This window comes from Chaetura pelagica, unplaced genomic scaffold (genome assembly GCF_000747805.2).
Source record: "Chaetura pelagica isolate M959 unplaced genomic scaffold, ChaPel_1.0 scaffold963, whole genome shotgun sequence".
In the NCBI taxonomy this organism is placed as follows: Eukaryota; Metazoa; Chordata; class Aves; order Apodiformes; family Apodidae; genus Chaetura; species Chaetura pelagica.
This window is the reverse complement of record NW_009952705.1, coordinates 727,078-738,643: the sequence shown is the minus strand read 5'-3', so window position 1 is coordinate 738,643 and position 11,566 is coordinate 727,078. Positions and strand designations below refer to the sequence as shown.

General features: G+C 47.7%; 2 protein-coding genes across 3 annotated transcripts in view; both read right to left on the bottom strand.

Annotated features, from left to right (window-relative positions):
* The window catches only part of KLHL11 (kelch-like family member 11), a 3,252-nt gene extending 2,275 nt beyond the window's left edge, over positions 1 to 977 (bottom strand). Inside the window, exon 1 of the mRNA XM_009994199.1 lies at positions 961 to 977. Within this exon, the coding sequence (XP_009992501.1) occupies positions 961 to 977 (17 nt within the window). The remainder of the gene's footprint in view (positions 1 to 960) is intronic.
* A 44-nt stretch (positions 978 to 1,021) lies between these two features.
* The window catches only part of ACLY (ATP citrate lyase), an 18,855-nt gene continuing 8,310 nt past the window's right edge, over positions 1,022 to 11,566 (bottom strand). Inside the window, exons 12-29 of one of the 2 annotated variants that reach the window (XM_009994148.1) lie at positions 11,536 to 11,563; positions 11,105 to 11,195; positions 10,754 to 10,783; positions 8,939 to 9,080; positions 7,210 to 7,378; positions 6,618 to 6,722; positions 6,176 to 6,372; positions 5,905 to 5,986; positions 5,367 to 5,477; positions 4,713 to 4,840; positions 4,424 to 4,517; positions 3,996 to 4,150; positions 3,082 to 3,232; positions 2,390 to 2,533; positions 2,123 to 2,236; positions 1,526 to 1,608; positions 1,227 to 1,303; positions 1,022 to 1,137 (exon numbers count right to left, since the gene is read on the bottom strand). In XM_009994148.1, coding sequence (XP_009992450.1) covers positions 1,043 to 1,137; positions 1,227 to 1,303; positions 1,526 to 1,608; positions 2,123 to 2,236; positions 2,390 to 2,533; positions 3,082 to 3,232; positions 3,996 to 4,150; positions 4,424 to 4,517; positions 4,713 to 4,840; positions 5,367 to 5,477; positions 5,905 to 5,986; positions 6,176 to 6,372; positions 6,618 to 6,722; positions 7,210 to 7,378; positions 8,939 to 9,080; positions 10,754 to 10,783; positions 11,105 to 11,195; positions 11,536 to 11,563 — 1,996 coding nt within the window. In that variant the 3' untranslated portion in view covers positions 1,022 to 1,042. The remainder of the gene's footprint in view (positions 1,138 to 1,226; positions 1,304 to 1,525; positions 1,609 to 2,122; positions 2,237 to 2,389; positions 2,534 to 3,081; positions 3,233 to 3,995; positions 4,151 to 4,423; positions 4,518 to 4,712; positions 4,841 to 5,366; positions 5,478 to 5,904; positions 5,987 to 6,175; positions 6,373 to 6,617; positions 6,723 to 7,209; positions 7,379 to 8,938; positions 9,081 to 10,753; positions 10,784 to 11,104; positions 11,196 to 11,535; positions 11,564 to 11,566) is intronic. The other variant, XM_009994149.1, reaches the window with a different exon arrangement.

Here is an 11,566-nt window from a genome sequence, read left to right as displayed (position 1 = left end):
GGGGCCGGGATCCCGGGAGCGGCTCCGCTGTTCGCCCCGCGCTGCCCGGGGCGCAGGGACCCCCGGGATCAGCCCCTTGTGCTCGGAGCTGCACCGGGTTATCTCCGGTTATCGCTGGTGTCGGGCTCCACCAACTATAACCGCTCGTTTCACTCAGCTCCAGCTCCCGCCGGCAGCGCCGGGCCCGGCCGGGAGGGCCCAGGTTTCTGTCTCCCCTAAGTCAATCAGGCCCCGCCAGGACAGAGGAGCTGCTCCCGGGCTGGGGTTTTGTTAAACTGTTTCCCAGCTCGTCCCACCCCCATTAGACAGCCCATTAGAGTGAGTTTAGAAGCAGAAAAGTAAATTAGTAGTGTATCATTTATTTGAGTTCGGTTAAAATACAGACAAGTAGGACACTGAAGTTACTAGTGAGGCTATTTTGACAAGTGACATTCCATATTCCAGCAATTACTAGTAAATGAGCAGTTGTTTGCATAAATACAGACACCAGAACACACGTAGTTTCACAGTTTTAACAGCAGTATGTTACAACTTTACACTTTAAATTACTACAGCAGAGTTTGAGTAACATTGGTTATACACCAGCAGTGGTCCCAGGGTTCTGGGTAAAGGCTGAAGATGAGAACACAGTAACAGACTGAAAAACAACAGCAACAAAGGCCCAAGTCACGGCTTAGGGAACGAGGGACACCTTCCCCTCTTACAGCTCATCACCAGAATAATGGATCTTCCCCAAGTTCAGTACAGCTGCACTTGAAACAAAACCCTCCCACCCAAACCGTTAAAGTCTTTCCTGGAAACAAAATGAAAAAAGAGTAAAAAAAAAAAAAAGGTGAGAGACAGTATTAAATACAGCAGGTAACATATGGAATATCACAAGTTTTGGTTTTTATTAGAGTAAGTTTCTATTCTTATAGAACAGCTGCTGTGCAGTCTGCCCAGGTAGCTCAGTGTCTGTACCAAAGGCCTTTATACATCACAGTCCCATTCGTGCTGCCCCCTCTGCAGGCTGAGGGACCTCCCGAGGCAGCACTGCAGGTTCTCACATCGTCATGTGCTCAGGTAAAACATAGGATATGTCATCCCAGGGGTGCCGGTACAGGCCTTGCTTCAACCTCTTCTGGTCCAGGTAGTGTCCTAGAACAAGAGTGGTTTAGTGTTACAGAATTTCTGCTGCTCCTCCATCCCCCAGCAGGAGGGAAGGGGCAGGAATGTGGTGAACTCACCGATGAATCCCATACTCCTGCCTAGTACAAAGATCCCATTTAGGGCTCCTATATCAATATATTCATCTGCTTCTTCCCTGCAAGAGAAAATAAATTAAATACTTCCTCACAATGATCTATTTAAGGAATCCATCCTAGTGCCAGTAGCAACACCATGTGGAAGCTTCCTTCCCCCAAGTCCAGGCTACATTCCCTTTACAAAGTCCCTCTGAAATCCTGGTCCCACCTGCACTGGCAGCTCAGTTCCCAGCATTTTTTCAGGACCATGTCCTGAGAGAGGCTGCTCACTGCCTACTCACCGTGTGAAAGAGCCACAATTCCTGAGTACATCCACAAAAGCAACTCCAATGAAGCCATCCACGTTCAGGATAAGATTTGGTTTCTGCAGGAAATGGAAAAATGCCCCAGTAAATATGTAAACAGTGGCAAGTGATGTTCACCTGGCAACATCCATCCCACAGGGTAATTTGGGGGTTGTTCACAACTGTGGGCAAACAAGTCTGGAGACAGAGGAGGCTGTTCAGCAATGTGAGCAAGGACCCTGCTCCATCAGAATGATGGAGAAACAGCTCCAACCAAGAGACCTGCCTGTGGTTCAAACCATAGATCATCTGCCACAGCCCATCAGGTTTCCAGCTCTGCCTCAGATGTAAAGAACAGTTCAGGTACTGTGGCCAACACAGATCCCAGGTTTGGGTTTGTTCAGCCCTTTCCCAGTGTCCAGCTCCCAGCCTTGCTAGACTGTAGTTGTACTTGGCCCAAAGTCCACCACAGGAAAACAAAACCCAAGCAACAATTTATGAAGCATTGCAAATAAAATACAGGATTAGCACCGTGTCACTTGCTCCCTAGTAAGAAAAAGGGCTCAAGAGGAGAGATATATTAGCACATTTCACCTTGGAAGTTGTAATTTTCTCTACTTCAAGTGCATAGTCCAGCAGTGGGGTGGCAGGGAAATGCTGCTTCACGTAGTCTTTGAGTATCTGAACTCTCATGTCTGGGTTATTTATCTGCAAGTTGAGAACACATTACGGTCACAAAGTTGCCTCTTACACAGGGAATTTAGTATTTGTAGGTTTAGGATTTGTAAGTTTTTTTTCTCCCCCATCCTTCACCCCTCCAAAAACCCAACCCCATAGTTTATACTAATGAAGCTTCCTTACTGATTTGACTCTGTGTCCAATGCCCATGATCAGTTTCCCTTCTTTCTTCATCTTATTCACAAACTCCATAGGGATAATCCCACTGTCAAAGGCTTTGCTGAACATCTTTGCTGCAGCATCGAGTGCTCCGCCAAACCGGTCACCCTGGGTGCAAAACACAAGGGAATTACAGCAAAGGACTCCACAGCTCATGAACCAAACAGGCACAAGTTTCCCTTCCCCATCTGCTCTCTCAATGTGCCATATCTGAAGTTAAAGTCAGGCAGGCACCCGGGATATATTTGTAACTCAACCAAAGTGTCAATATGCAGCCACCACATCTGCACTAGAGACAGTGAGGGGGGAAATACAACCCAAAGTCTGTTTTATTCACATTTTTACTTGTCAATGTTGGAAGAAACAAGGCACCCCTGTAAGGTCTTGCCCCATGTAGGGGACAATGCTGACAGCACTCTGGCCTCTACAAAATGTTTGACAAATGAGTGACATCAAAATAGTCTTGCTTACCAGAAAAGGGGACTGGGTTTCAAACCTGGAGCAACAAGCTCTTAGACTTGAATTCAACAAAGTACAACTGAACAGATCCAACCTGTCCATGGCTGTGCAGCCAATATAAACCTTCACTTACAGTAATAAAACCTGGGCAGAGTAATGAGCAGCAGAGCTGAATCTGCTGGAGATTAAGTACTTACAATAGTCAGAAGGCCTGAAGTGAGACTGGAGACAAGGTCCTTGCCAGCCCTGGCACAGACGATGGTGTTGTGGGCTCCAGACACAGCTGGCCCGTGGTCTGCTGTGACCATCAGGCACATCTCGATGAACTGGCAGGCATACCTGGGCAACCTGGCAAGGTTAAAAGGCATTTTGTTTGGACTTACGTGGGGAAGAAGAAGAGTTTCCCACAGAGATTAAAGTAATTTGTTGTAAAGACAACTGAGCAACAGGACACTTGGTGTTACACTGGACAGTGACTTTTGGTTTAGGTGTATGCTTGAAAGAAGCAGAGCAGAGAAAGGAGCTGTAGGGTCACAACACTCATGGGTGCCTCCTGGTGTCCTTCCCAGAGGTCAGGGCTTTATTCAGTCTCCACAGGAGCTGTTCAGCTCAGAGCAGAGGGTGGGTTTTGGACACCGAGTTTGCACACACTCAGGAGGCTGAGCAGTGAGCTCCCTGGGACCCCTTCAGGAAAATTCTGCTCATCCTGTTCTGCTGAGCCAGAGTCCCCAGCTAGTGCCAGGACTGCCTCTAGTGAAAGCAGGAGCAGAGGAAGGCAGAAAGCTTCTGCCATCCCTGTAAGCTGGTCAGCAAATACATCTAAACTCCCCAGAGTTGAGCTGACAATTATAAGTAGTGTGAAACAGGCCTAGATTAGAGACGTTTCCTCAATGCACCACAAAACGTGGAAACTTCATCCCAAGACGAAAACACACTGTATGAAGCCCTGAAATGTGATGTGGTCTCAGAGGAGGGGCTACAGAGATGGCATTTCCAACTGATCTTCATTCACAAAGGAATCCTGGAGTTTCTTTTGTGCTTAAGTCTATCAATGAACAAGCCAAACTCCAAGCCAAGGAATTTGGGAGCTTTTCAGAAAAAGCTGCCTCACCTCCTTTGAAACCAGAGCAAGCCCAGAACCCCTCCAATTCCCATCTCTTCTTTGAAGACCTCAGTGATGGGCATCCCAGCATAGATCAGCTCCTGACCCCTCTCATCACAGATGCTCGTCATGAAGGAAGCCGGTTTGCGGATCAGTCCCAGCTCCTGAAATCACAGCATGAAGATGTGATTTGAAACATTCCACGTTGGAAGCTGGGGCAGTAGGAGGCCGAGTGGCCAAACAACAACACCTTAAGCTTGTCCTCAAAGCAGCTGCCACAGCCTAGGGCCAGCACAGCCAGAGAGCTGACAGGTAACACCAGAGTGAGAGACAAACCCCCAAGGCAACACTATTACCAGCACAAGTATCCAGGATCAGAGCAGACATCCTGTCTGGTTTCTAAGGAGCCAAAAAGCAGGTAAAACAGCACAGCTCACCCTTGCCCAGGAGTAATCCATTGGCACAGTTGGAGGAGGCACTTCCTCAGCTGGTTCAATCACTCTTTTGGCCACAAGATCTTGGTAGACTGACCTAGGGAGAGAATTCATTTATTAACCTAAGTCCTTCTAAGAAATACAAGTGAGATGGGTCTTAATCTAGACCTTAAAAACCCAGAATGAACAGAAGTTGCTTTCCTTAAGCAGGAATATATTAATTTATCAGGCTAGAATGAGTGCCCAAACAGTTTCTGTCCCCTGCTGAAGGTGCCCTGCTAATGCCACTTACTGAATGACCTCTCCCAGCTCATCAAAACTCCGGGGAACAAACACACCCGCTTCCTTCAAGGCCTGATTCTTGGCAACAGCCGTTTCAGAAGCCTGGTTGGCACAAGCTCCTGCATGGCCAAACTGAACCTGCACACAGGAGGAGAGACAGGATCAGGAACACAAGCATTTCACCTGTGCAGAGTAAAACAGAACAAAACACTGCCCAGGAAACTGGTGTCAGAGCAGTACCAGTGACTGCACATGTGCCTTCTTTTTTGGGCAGTGGTAATCAGAACTGCAGCACTCAGGGCATTTTCTCATCTGGAACTACTCCAGGTTCTTCCATTGATGTTCTGCCTCCCTAAATTCCCCCACTCTCCAGAGCTGCACAGATCTTCCCTATTCCCACTCCAGAAGCAGGTGGCTACAACAATCTGTTCTCTTCCCTGGGATCTTTGGGCTCCCTTCACAGCTGTGCAGGATCCCTTCTGCATCTCCAGTGGCAGACAACAGAACCACAAAAAACTTTTACCCTTTGTATTTATTAACTTCTGCAGTTTAAGTTACTACTGGCAGTTCTGGAAAGTTTAGGCACAGGGAGAGAAGTTGGCTTTTTTTCTTCCTGTCACAAATATGTATTTACTTCATGCATTTGCCCCCATTTTTCACATACCTCTGAAGAGAACATGGTGGCACAAGTACCAATGCACCAACACACAACTGGCTTGGTGATACGACCTTCTTTAATACCCCTACAGATCTTGTACTCTTCTGTGCCTCCAATCTGCAGGAAGAAAGAGCTGAGCTAGTTCAAAACTTTGCACTTTTGTAGAAACCAGCTCTGAGTTGCACATGGAAGCATTATTGGGATTTGTTTTTCCTTCTTTTTCATGGAGTAACAGCTCAAATCTCAGAACAAAGCCTTCTTATTTGTACTTTTTTTGTTGTGTTTTTTGGTTGTGGGGTTTTTGTGTTTGCTTGGTGCTTTTTTGTTGTGTTTTTTTTTTTTTAAGTAGGGGAGACTATGATGCTTGACTGTGGAATACACTCAGTTTCTTTTGCTTAAAGAAGCATGAAATAAAAACTCAATCATTCAAGAACAGCAAGAACAGCTGCCCCTCTCTTGAGCATCTTTGCAGCCAGGCCAGATGCTCCCAAAAACCCCCCCCCCAAACTTGGATATTTCTCAGATAGGAGTGAACTGGTCTCACCTCTCCAAGCACTACAATCATTTTCACTCCTGGAGTATCCTGATAACGCAAGACGTGATCCATGAAAGTTGAGCCAGGATATCTGGGGAGAACAGAGAAGAAACAGCAGGTGTTGAATTTGTTTCATAAACTTTTACAAAAAAAAGAAAAATTAACAGCCAACCTGCCCCTCCTCCTCCAGGAGGACTATACTCCTGGAGGAAGAATATACTAACGAATCTTCTGCTAACTGACCTACAAATCAGTGTCTGATGAAGATTCAGGCTCCTACCTGTCCCCTCCAATGGCCACCCCCTCGTAGACCCCATCAGTGGTTCTGGAGATGATGTTGTTGAGCTCGTTGGACATTCCCCCCGAGCGGGAGACGTAGGCCACGCTGCCTGGGCGGTACAGCTTGGATGCCAGGATGTTATCCAACATGCCTCCTGTGTTGCCTATTTTAAAGCAACCTGGTTTGATCCCACCAACCTGGAAGAAAATTAGAGAAAGATGTGAAGCCCTTTAAAATATACATGAAACTTAAGAACTCTGCTCTAAGAGCCTTGTTAGGACTTACATAGAGGACAGTCAAGTGACCTCAAAATGAGAAACCAACATGCACTTGATATGACTAGAGACAAAATGGATTGTAGTAGGTACTGTATCTTTCAGAGAAAGCTGATCTGAAGATAAAGACAGAGGGACAAGAGGAGAAAAAGGTCACCAGCTCTTACAGTTGCAGGCCCAATGATCGTGACTCCTTTTTTATCAGCTGCCTTGATCAGCTTGCGTGTCAGGGCCTCTGGAATGCCCTCAGCAATAATGGCAATGGTGCGGATCTGCATCCGGGAAAAAAGCCCATTAGTTCCCCCCTGTTGTCACCCCAAGGAGCTCTGCAGGGCAGAGGAGTGGGCAGCTGCCCACAGGGCACAACCTGGGAGGCCGTGCTGGGGACTCACACAGGAAGGCCCAGTGCAAGGATCCATCTCCTGTGACCTTCACAGCAGCCTCAGTGCACTGTTCAGAGCATGTTCAGAGCACTGTTCAGGCCTCCCCTTGCACATCAGAGCAGCCCTGTGTCTTATCCAACCCCAAGAAACACTCCTAACCAAGAGGTGCTGAGCTCCTCTACACAGACTGCAAGGCCAGCATTAGAATTTGCTGTGCAACTCCAGGACCCTCCTTACAGCCTACAAGGAGGCAGAATTGAGGTATTTATCTGCAAAGTTGGAAGACAAAGCCAATTTGCTAATGCCATCATGCTTTAGCAGACACCTGCTGACAAGAGCTTCCTTCTTTTCTTGCAGTTCTCAACCCCTCACTCACCTGTGGGTAGCTCATGGTTTCCACAGAGCTGTCATAAGCAGAGCGCAGAGACGCGAAGTTGATGAGAACATCCACCTCTGGGTGCTTCCTCATGGCATCTGACATATTCTTGTAGACTGGGATCAGGATTTCCTTGTGGCCCCAGTAGAACTTCTGCCTGTGGTCACCACTACAGAGGAGAAGATGAAAGAGTCCTGAGTCTAAAGGCTGCTGGAAAGACCAAGGGGTACAGTGCATGCAGACAGAGGAGTTTACAAACCCCAGTTCTCAGACACCAAGACTGACTGTGAGACTCACTAGGAAGTGAGTGCACATGGGGAGGGACCATACTAACAGCAGGAGGATCTTCAGAGTATAGAACAGAGCAGCATATGGAAGGAGACGAGCTAATGGGGACAGAGGCATCCAGCAGGATGAGTGAGCTCTCCCACACTGAAGTTACCAGAGCCTCAATTCTACTCCAAGCTGGAAGACAGAATGAGGCACAGAAAGAGTAATGAATGAGATGCATGCAAAGCTGCATTACTGGGCTGGAACAAATCCTGGAGTGGGGGAACAGGAAACCAGTTACTGTGGTGAACAGCCAGGAGAGCAATGTGAGTGCCAGTCAGCTTTCCAGTTCTGCTACAGTGAGACTCTGCCCACCCCACACTGGTTGGAGGGAGGTTTCACTGGAGGCTTTTGCACACGATAGAACCTCCAGTTAGAACTGGAGCATCTGTGCAACCTTGTAAGACCCTAGAGACATTGGCTGTGTTTCCATGCTGGTCACCTGTAACAGAACATCCCAGGTTTTGCCAGCCTGGCTTCCTCCAAAAGGTCAACAAGAATCAGATAATTATAGGCTGCCTATTCTCTGCAGGACAGAGTTTGATTAGATATCAGTTATTCTGGATGTCTGGAAATAGCACAGACATGAACAAACCTCCTCCCATCTCACAGCCCAGGCAGACTCTGCTCTGCTTCTCACTGCTTGTCCCATTTGACAGGGAGGTTCCCTGTTCCTGGGGTACAGTTACCCAGCAGCTTGTGCCCAGGTATGCTCTGGAGGCCCCTCCAAGGGCAGTCTGAAATCACAATAGCCCCTCTCATCCACATCAGCTGCAGGGATAAGGTATGAGAGGGAGAACACCTCTGGAGAACTGCATCCCACTGAAGGATCCACACACTTCCTGCCAAGAAGCTACTGCCATGAGGAGAATGGACAGGATTTATTTTTATTTTATTTTGCTCGGCTACATGGCAGACCTGCTTTAGTTTATTAGCAGAGCTGCTCTGATTCTGACTAATGTTTGAAGGGGACAATTCCAGCTGCCACAAGCACAGATCAAGGTGTCTCAGTGCAGCAAACAGATGAGTGGAGGAAACCTCACACAGCCTTCCTGCCTCTACTCAGGGGGCTGTTAATGACAGTCCAACTAGTCCTGCCCTCCTCACTTGCTGAGCCAGAAACAGAATTTTGAGACCTTTTGAAAGAGAATGAAGTGGGACTTAAATCCTATGGCTAACACTGAGCTGCTCCAGAGCAGCCCAGAACCAAGGGTTGAGGGAAATAGCAGGTCTGCAAAGCCAAACTGATAGCAGGAGCACAGGAGAAGGTGTTAGAGCAGAGATGTAGGCCAGGAAGGAGCTACAGTGAAGAGCAGCAGGGACTGGCAGAGGAGGAAGCCAACAGGAGAATCTGAGGGAAGCAATCAGAAAAATCATGGAGTCCCCACAGGCTACTTACGTGAAGGGATAAACCATGGCAGCTACTGAGGGCTCATCCCGGGAGCAAATGTAATCAAAGTCCAGCATTCCCTGCACAGCCCGAGTCTGCATCCCCCAGATGATGGCCTTGGTGTGACGGCTGAACAGGGTGGTAGCTTTACCTGCTCAGAGAGAGGGGGGAGAAAACCAACACACCTTCAAAACGTGCATCCGTGCAAGACAAAAGCTGCAACTTGGCCAATGTCTGCTCAAAGTCTCCCAGATGAGCATATTCCCCTCATCCAAACTGAACCCAACAGGGTGCAGTAGCCACACTGTCCAAATTAAGGACGAAACTGTAGATGAAGCAGCATCCCTCTTCCCAGGATTCTGAACTCAAGAGCCAGGTTTTGGGCTTCACAACATGGGCATGTACTTAATTATTGGGGGAACTGGTGTAGAAGAGAGATAAGTGAAAACTGCCTCTTCCTCTTCTCACATGGGCCGTTCCTGTTCCTCCCAGACAGTTTTATTCTGCAAAGCTGAAGAGGAAGGAAACTTTTAAGTATTTGTGTATGGCCTAATCTGGGAGAGGCACAGGAGGTTTGCTCCTGTGTCTGTCAGGGCGCCAGAGCTGGGTGTGAGGAAATAAAAGGAAAAGCAGGAAATGAAAAGGACAAAGAAAGCAAAGGAGCTCCTAAATACTCAGCTTTTGTTTTCAGGTTGTTTTTTTTATTATCAGAATCCAACACAAACCTGATGGCTCCAAGAATTTCTATATGGCCTAAAACTTGGCTTCAGGAACAGAGTCACAGGAAAGACAACAGTTCAGCTACTGAGGATGGACTGTTTGATTAATGTGTATTTACACCACTTGTCACAGCAGAACACTGAGCTCCTCTCTTTTGGCTCCAGGCAGAGAAAATTTTAAAACTCTTGAGAACTTAGAGCTGATCCAACTGCTGATCCCATCTCAGGCTACAGCTAATTCTTTTTGGCTTTGAATCCAAGGTAAACAGCACTAGGGACTAACCAGGACACTGTCATTCTGGCTCTAACAAATCAGTTGCTGTTCTCCAACAGTGTTCACAGTCTAGATGCACCAACACACGACTTGTTACTGGGAAATTGCCTAACCTGAAAAATTCTGTCTTGCAAGGGGGTAAAATATTAGCATTCATAGAAATAGTAAAATGCAGGGCCAGAAAGGTGATGCTGTTTGTCTGAGATCACACTAGGAAGAACCCGAGTCCACTTCTCGCGTTGCTCCTCTAATGAAGGGGAGATGACTTGAAACTCTACTTGAACCTCGATTCAGCAGTTTATTCTCATCCAGCACAGAGCTCAAGAGAGTGCTTACAGTCCCCATAACTTCATTGAGCACAAGCTTCAATGGTTTGCTGAACTGATAAAGGCAACAAGAACATTTAATTAATTCATTGACTTTGTGCCCTTCAAAGCTCAGGAGCACCTGCACTATCCTGTTTCCCTCTGAAACAAAACACCCATGATCAGGTCTGGTTAGCTCCTTCTTTTTGAAAGCAAAGAGAACAGAGTATTCACTGTCTGCCTAGGTCTAGTTTTCTCTATAATGATTGGGGGAACGTAGAAAAATGTAAGTTTGAGGCCTGTCCCTCTCTCCCCTGGAAATAAGCTTCTGTGCAAAGGAGAATGTGATCTGCACTTGAAAACACAGATGAGAAGATCCTGTGGTGATAGTTAAATATGCTGGGTGAGAGGGAAGGACCAGACAACACTGCAAACTTTGAGAGAAAAAAGACCAACAAAACCAAGAACTAAAAAAAGTCAGTTGCCAGCAAGGCCAGGCACATTCAGCTAGTCACACGTGTCCTACCTGAGCCAGGTCTTGAGGCTGGGACTGAATCTGTCAAAGAGAGAACCACTGATGCAGTGATACCAGAGCTGGCTGCTGCCAGCCCAGCAGCTGGGGGCTGTGCCCCCTCCTCCCCACAGCACTTGGCCCTTCTGGGTTTTGCTCTTGTTAAAAAACAAGCAAACTGGAGCACTCTCCATGGTACTTCCTTTCCAAACAGCTGGACATCACATTTTGCATTTGCCATCTAGAAAGTTTTTGCTTATCCCAGCACAAACACACTTCAGGCTCAGGTGGCAAAGAAAGAATTAGTCTAGTCCACAGTCTCTCTTTTGGAGGAGAAGAGAACTGCTGGAGAAGTGCTGGACTTACCAAGAGGTGCTGTTGGCTTTGCCTTCTTGGCTGGAGCAATGTCATCTGCTTTGGACTCTGAGAAGGAGGCTGTTCTGCTTGGTGCTGGAGTCTGAAAAATTCAGAAGCCAAGTCAGTGTGGGACAGTGCCAGGAAAGGCTAGGAGCACGTGGGAGGAGATGGGCACTGTGGCTGTGCTAGTCTAAGAAAGAAAACCAGAGAAAGCTTGTTTTGAGATAAGACTGTTTCAGCTGAGCACGGGAAAACTAAACAACCGAGTTTCCAGCAGATGCAAGAGACACGTTCTTAGTTTTGAGGGCTCACATCTTCTGTGGAGAGGCAGATGCAGGGAGGGCCCCCCCAAGACGCTGTACCAGCCCCCCCAGACGCTGTGCCAGCTCCCCCAGACGCTGTGCCAGCCCCCCCAGACGCTGTGCCAGCCCCCCGCTCACCGAGGCGCTGCCGCTGGCGGTCAGCAGGGAG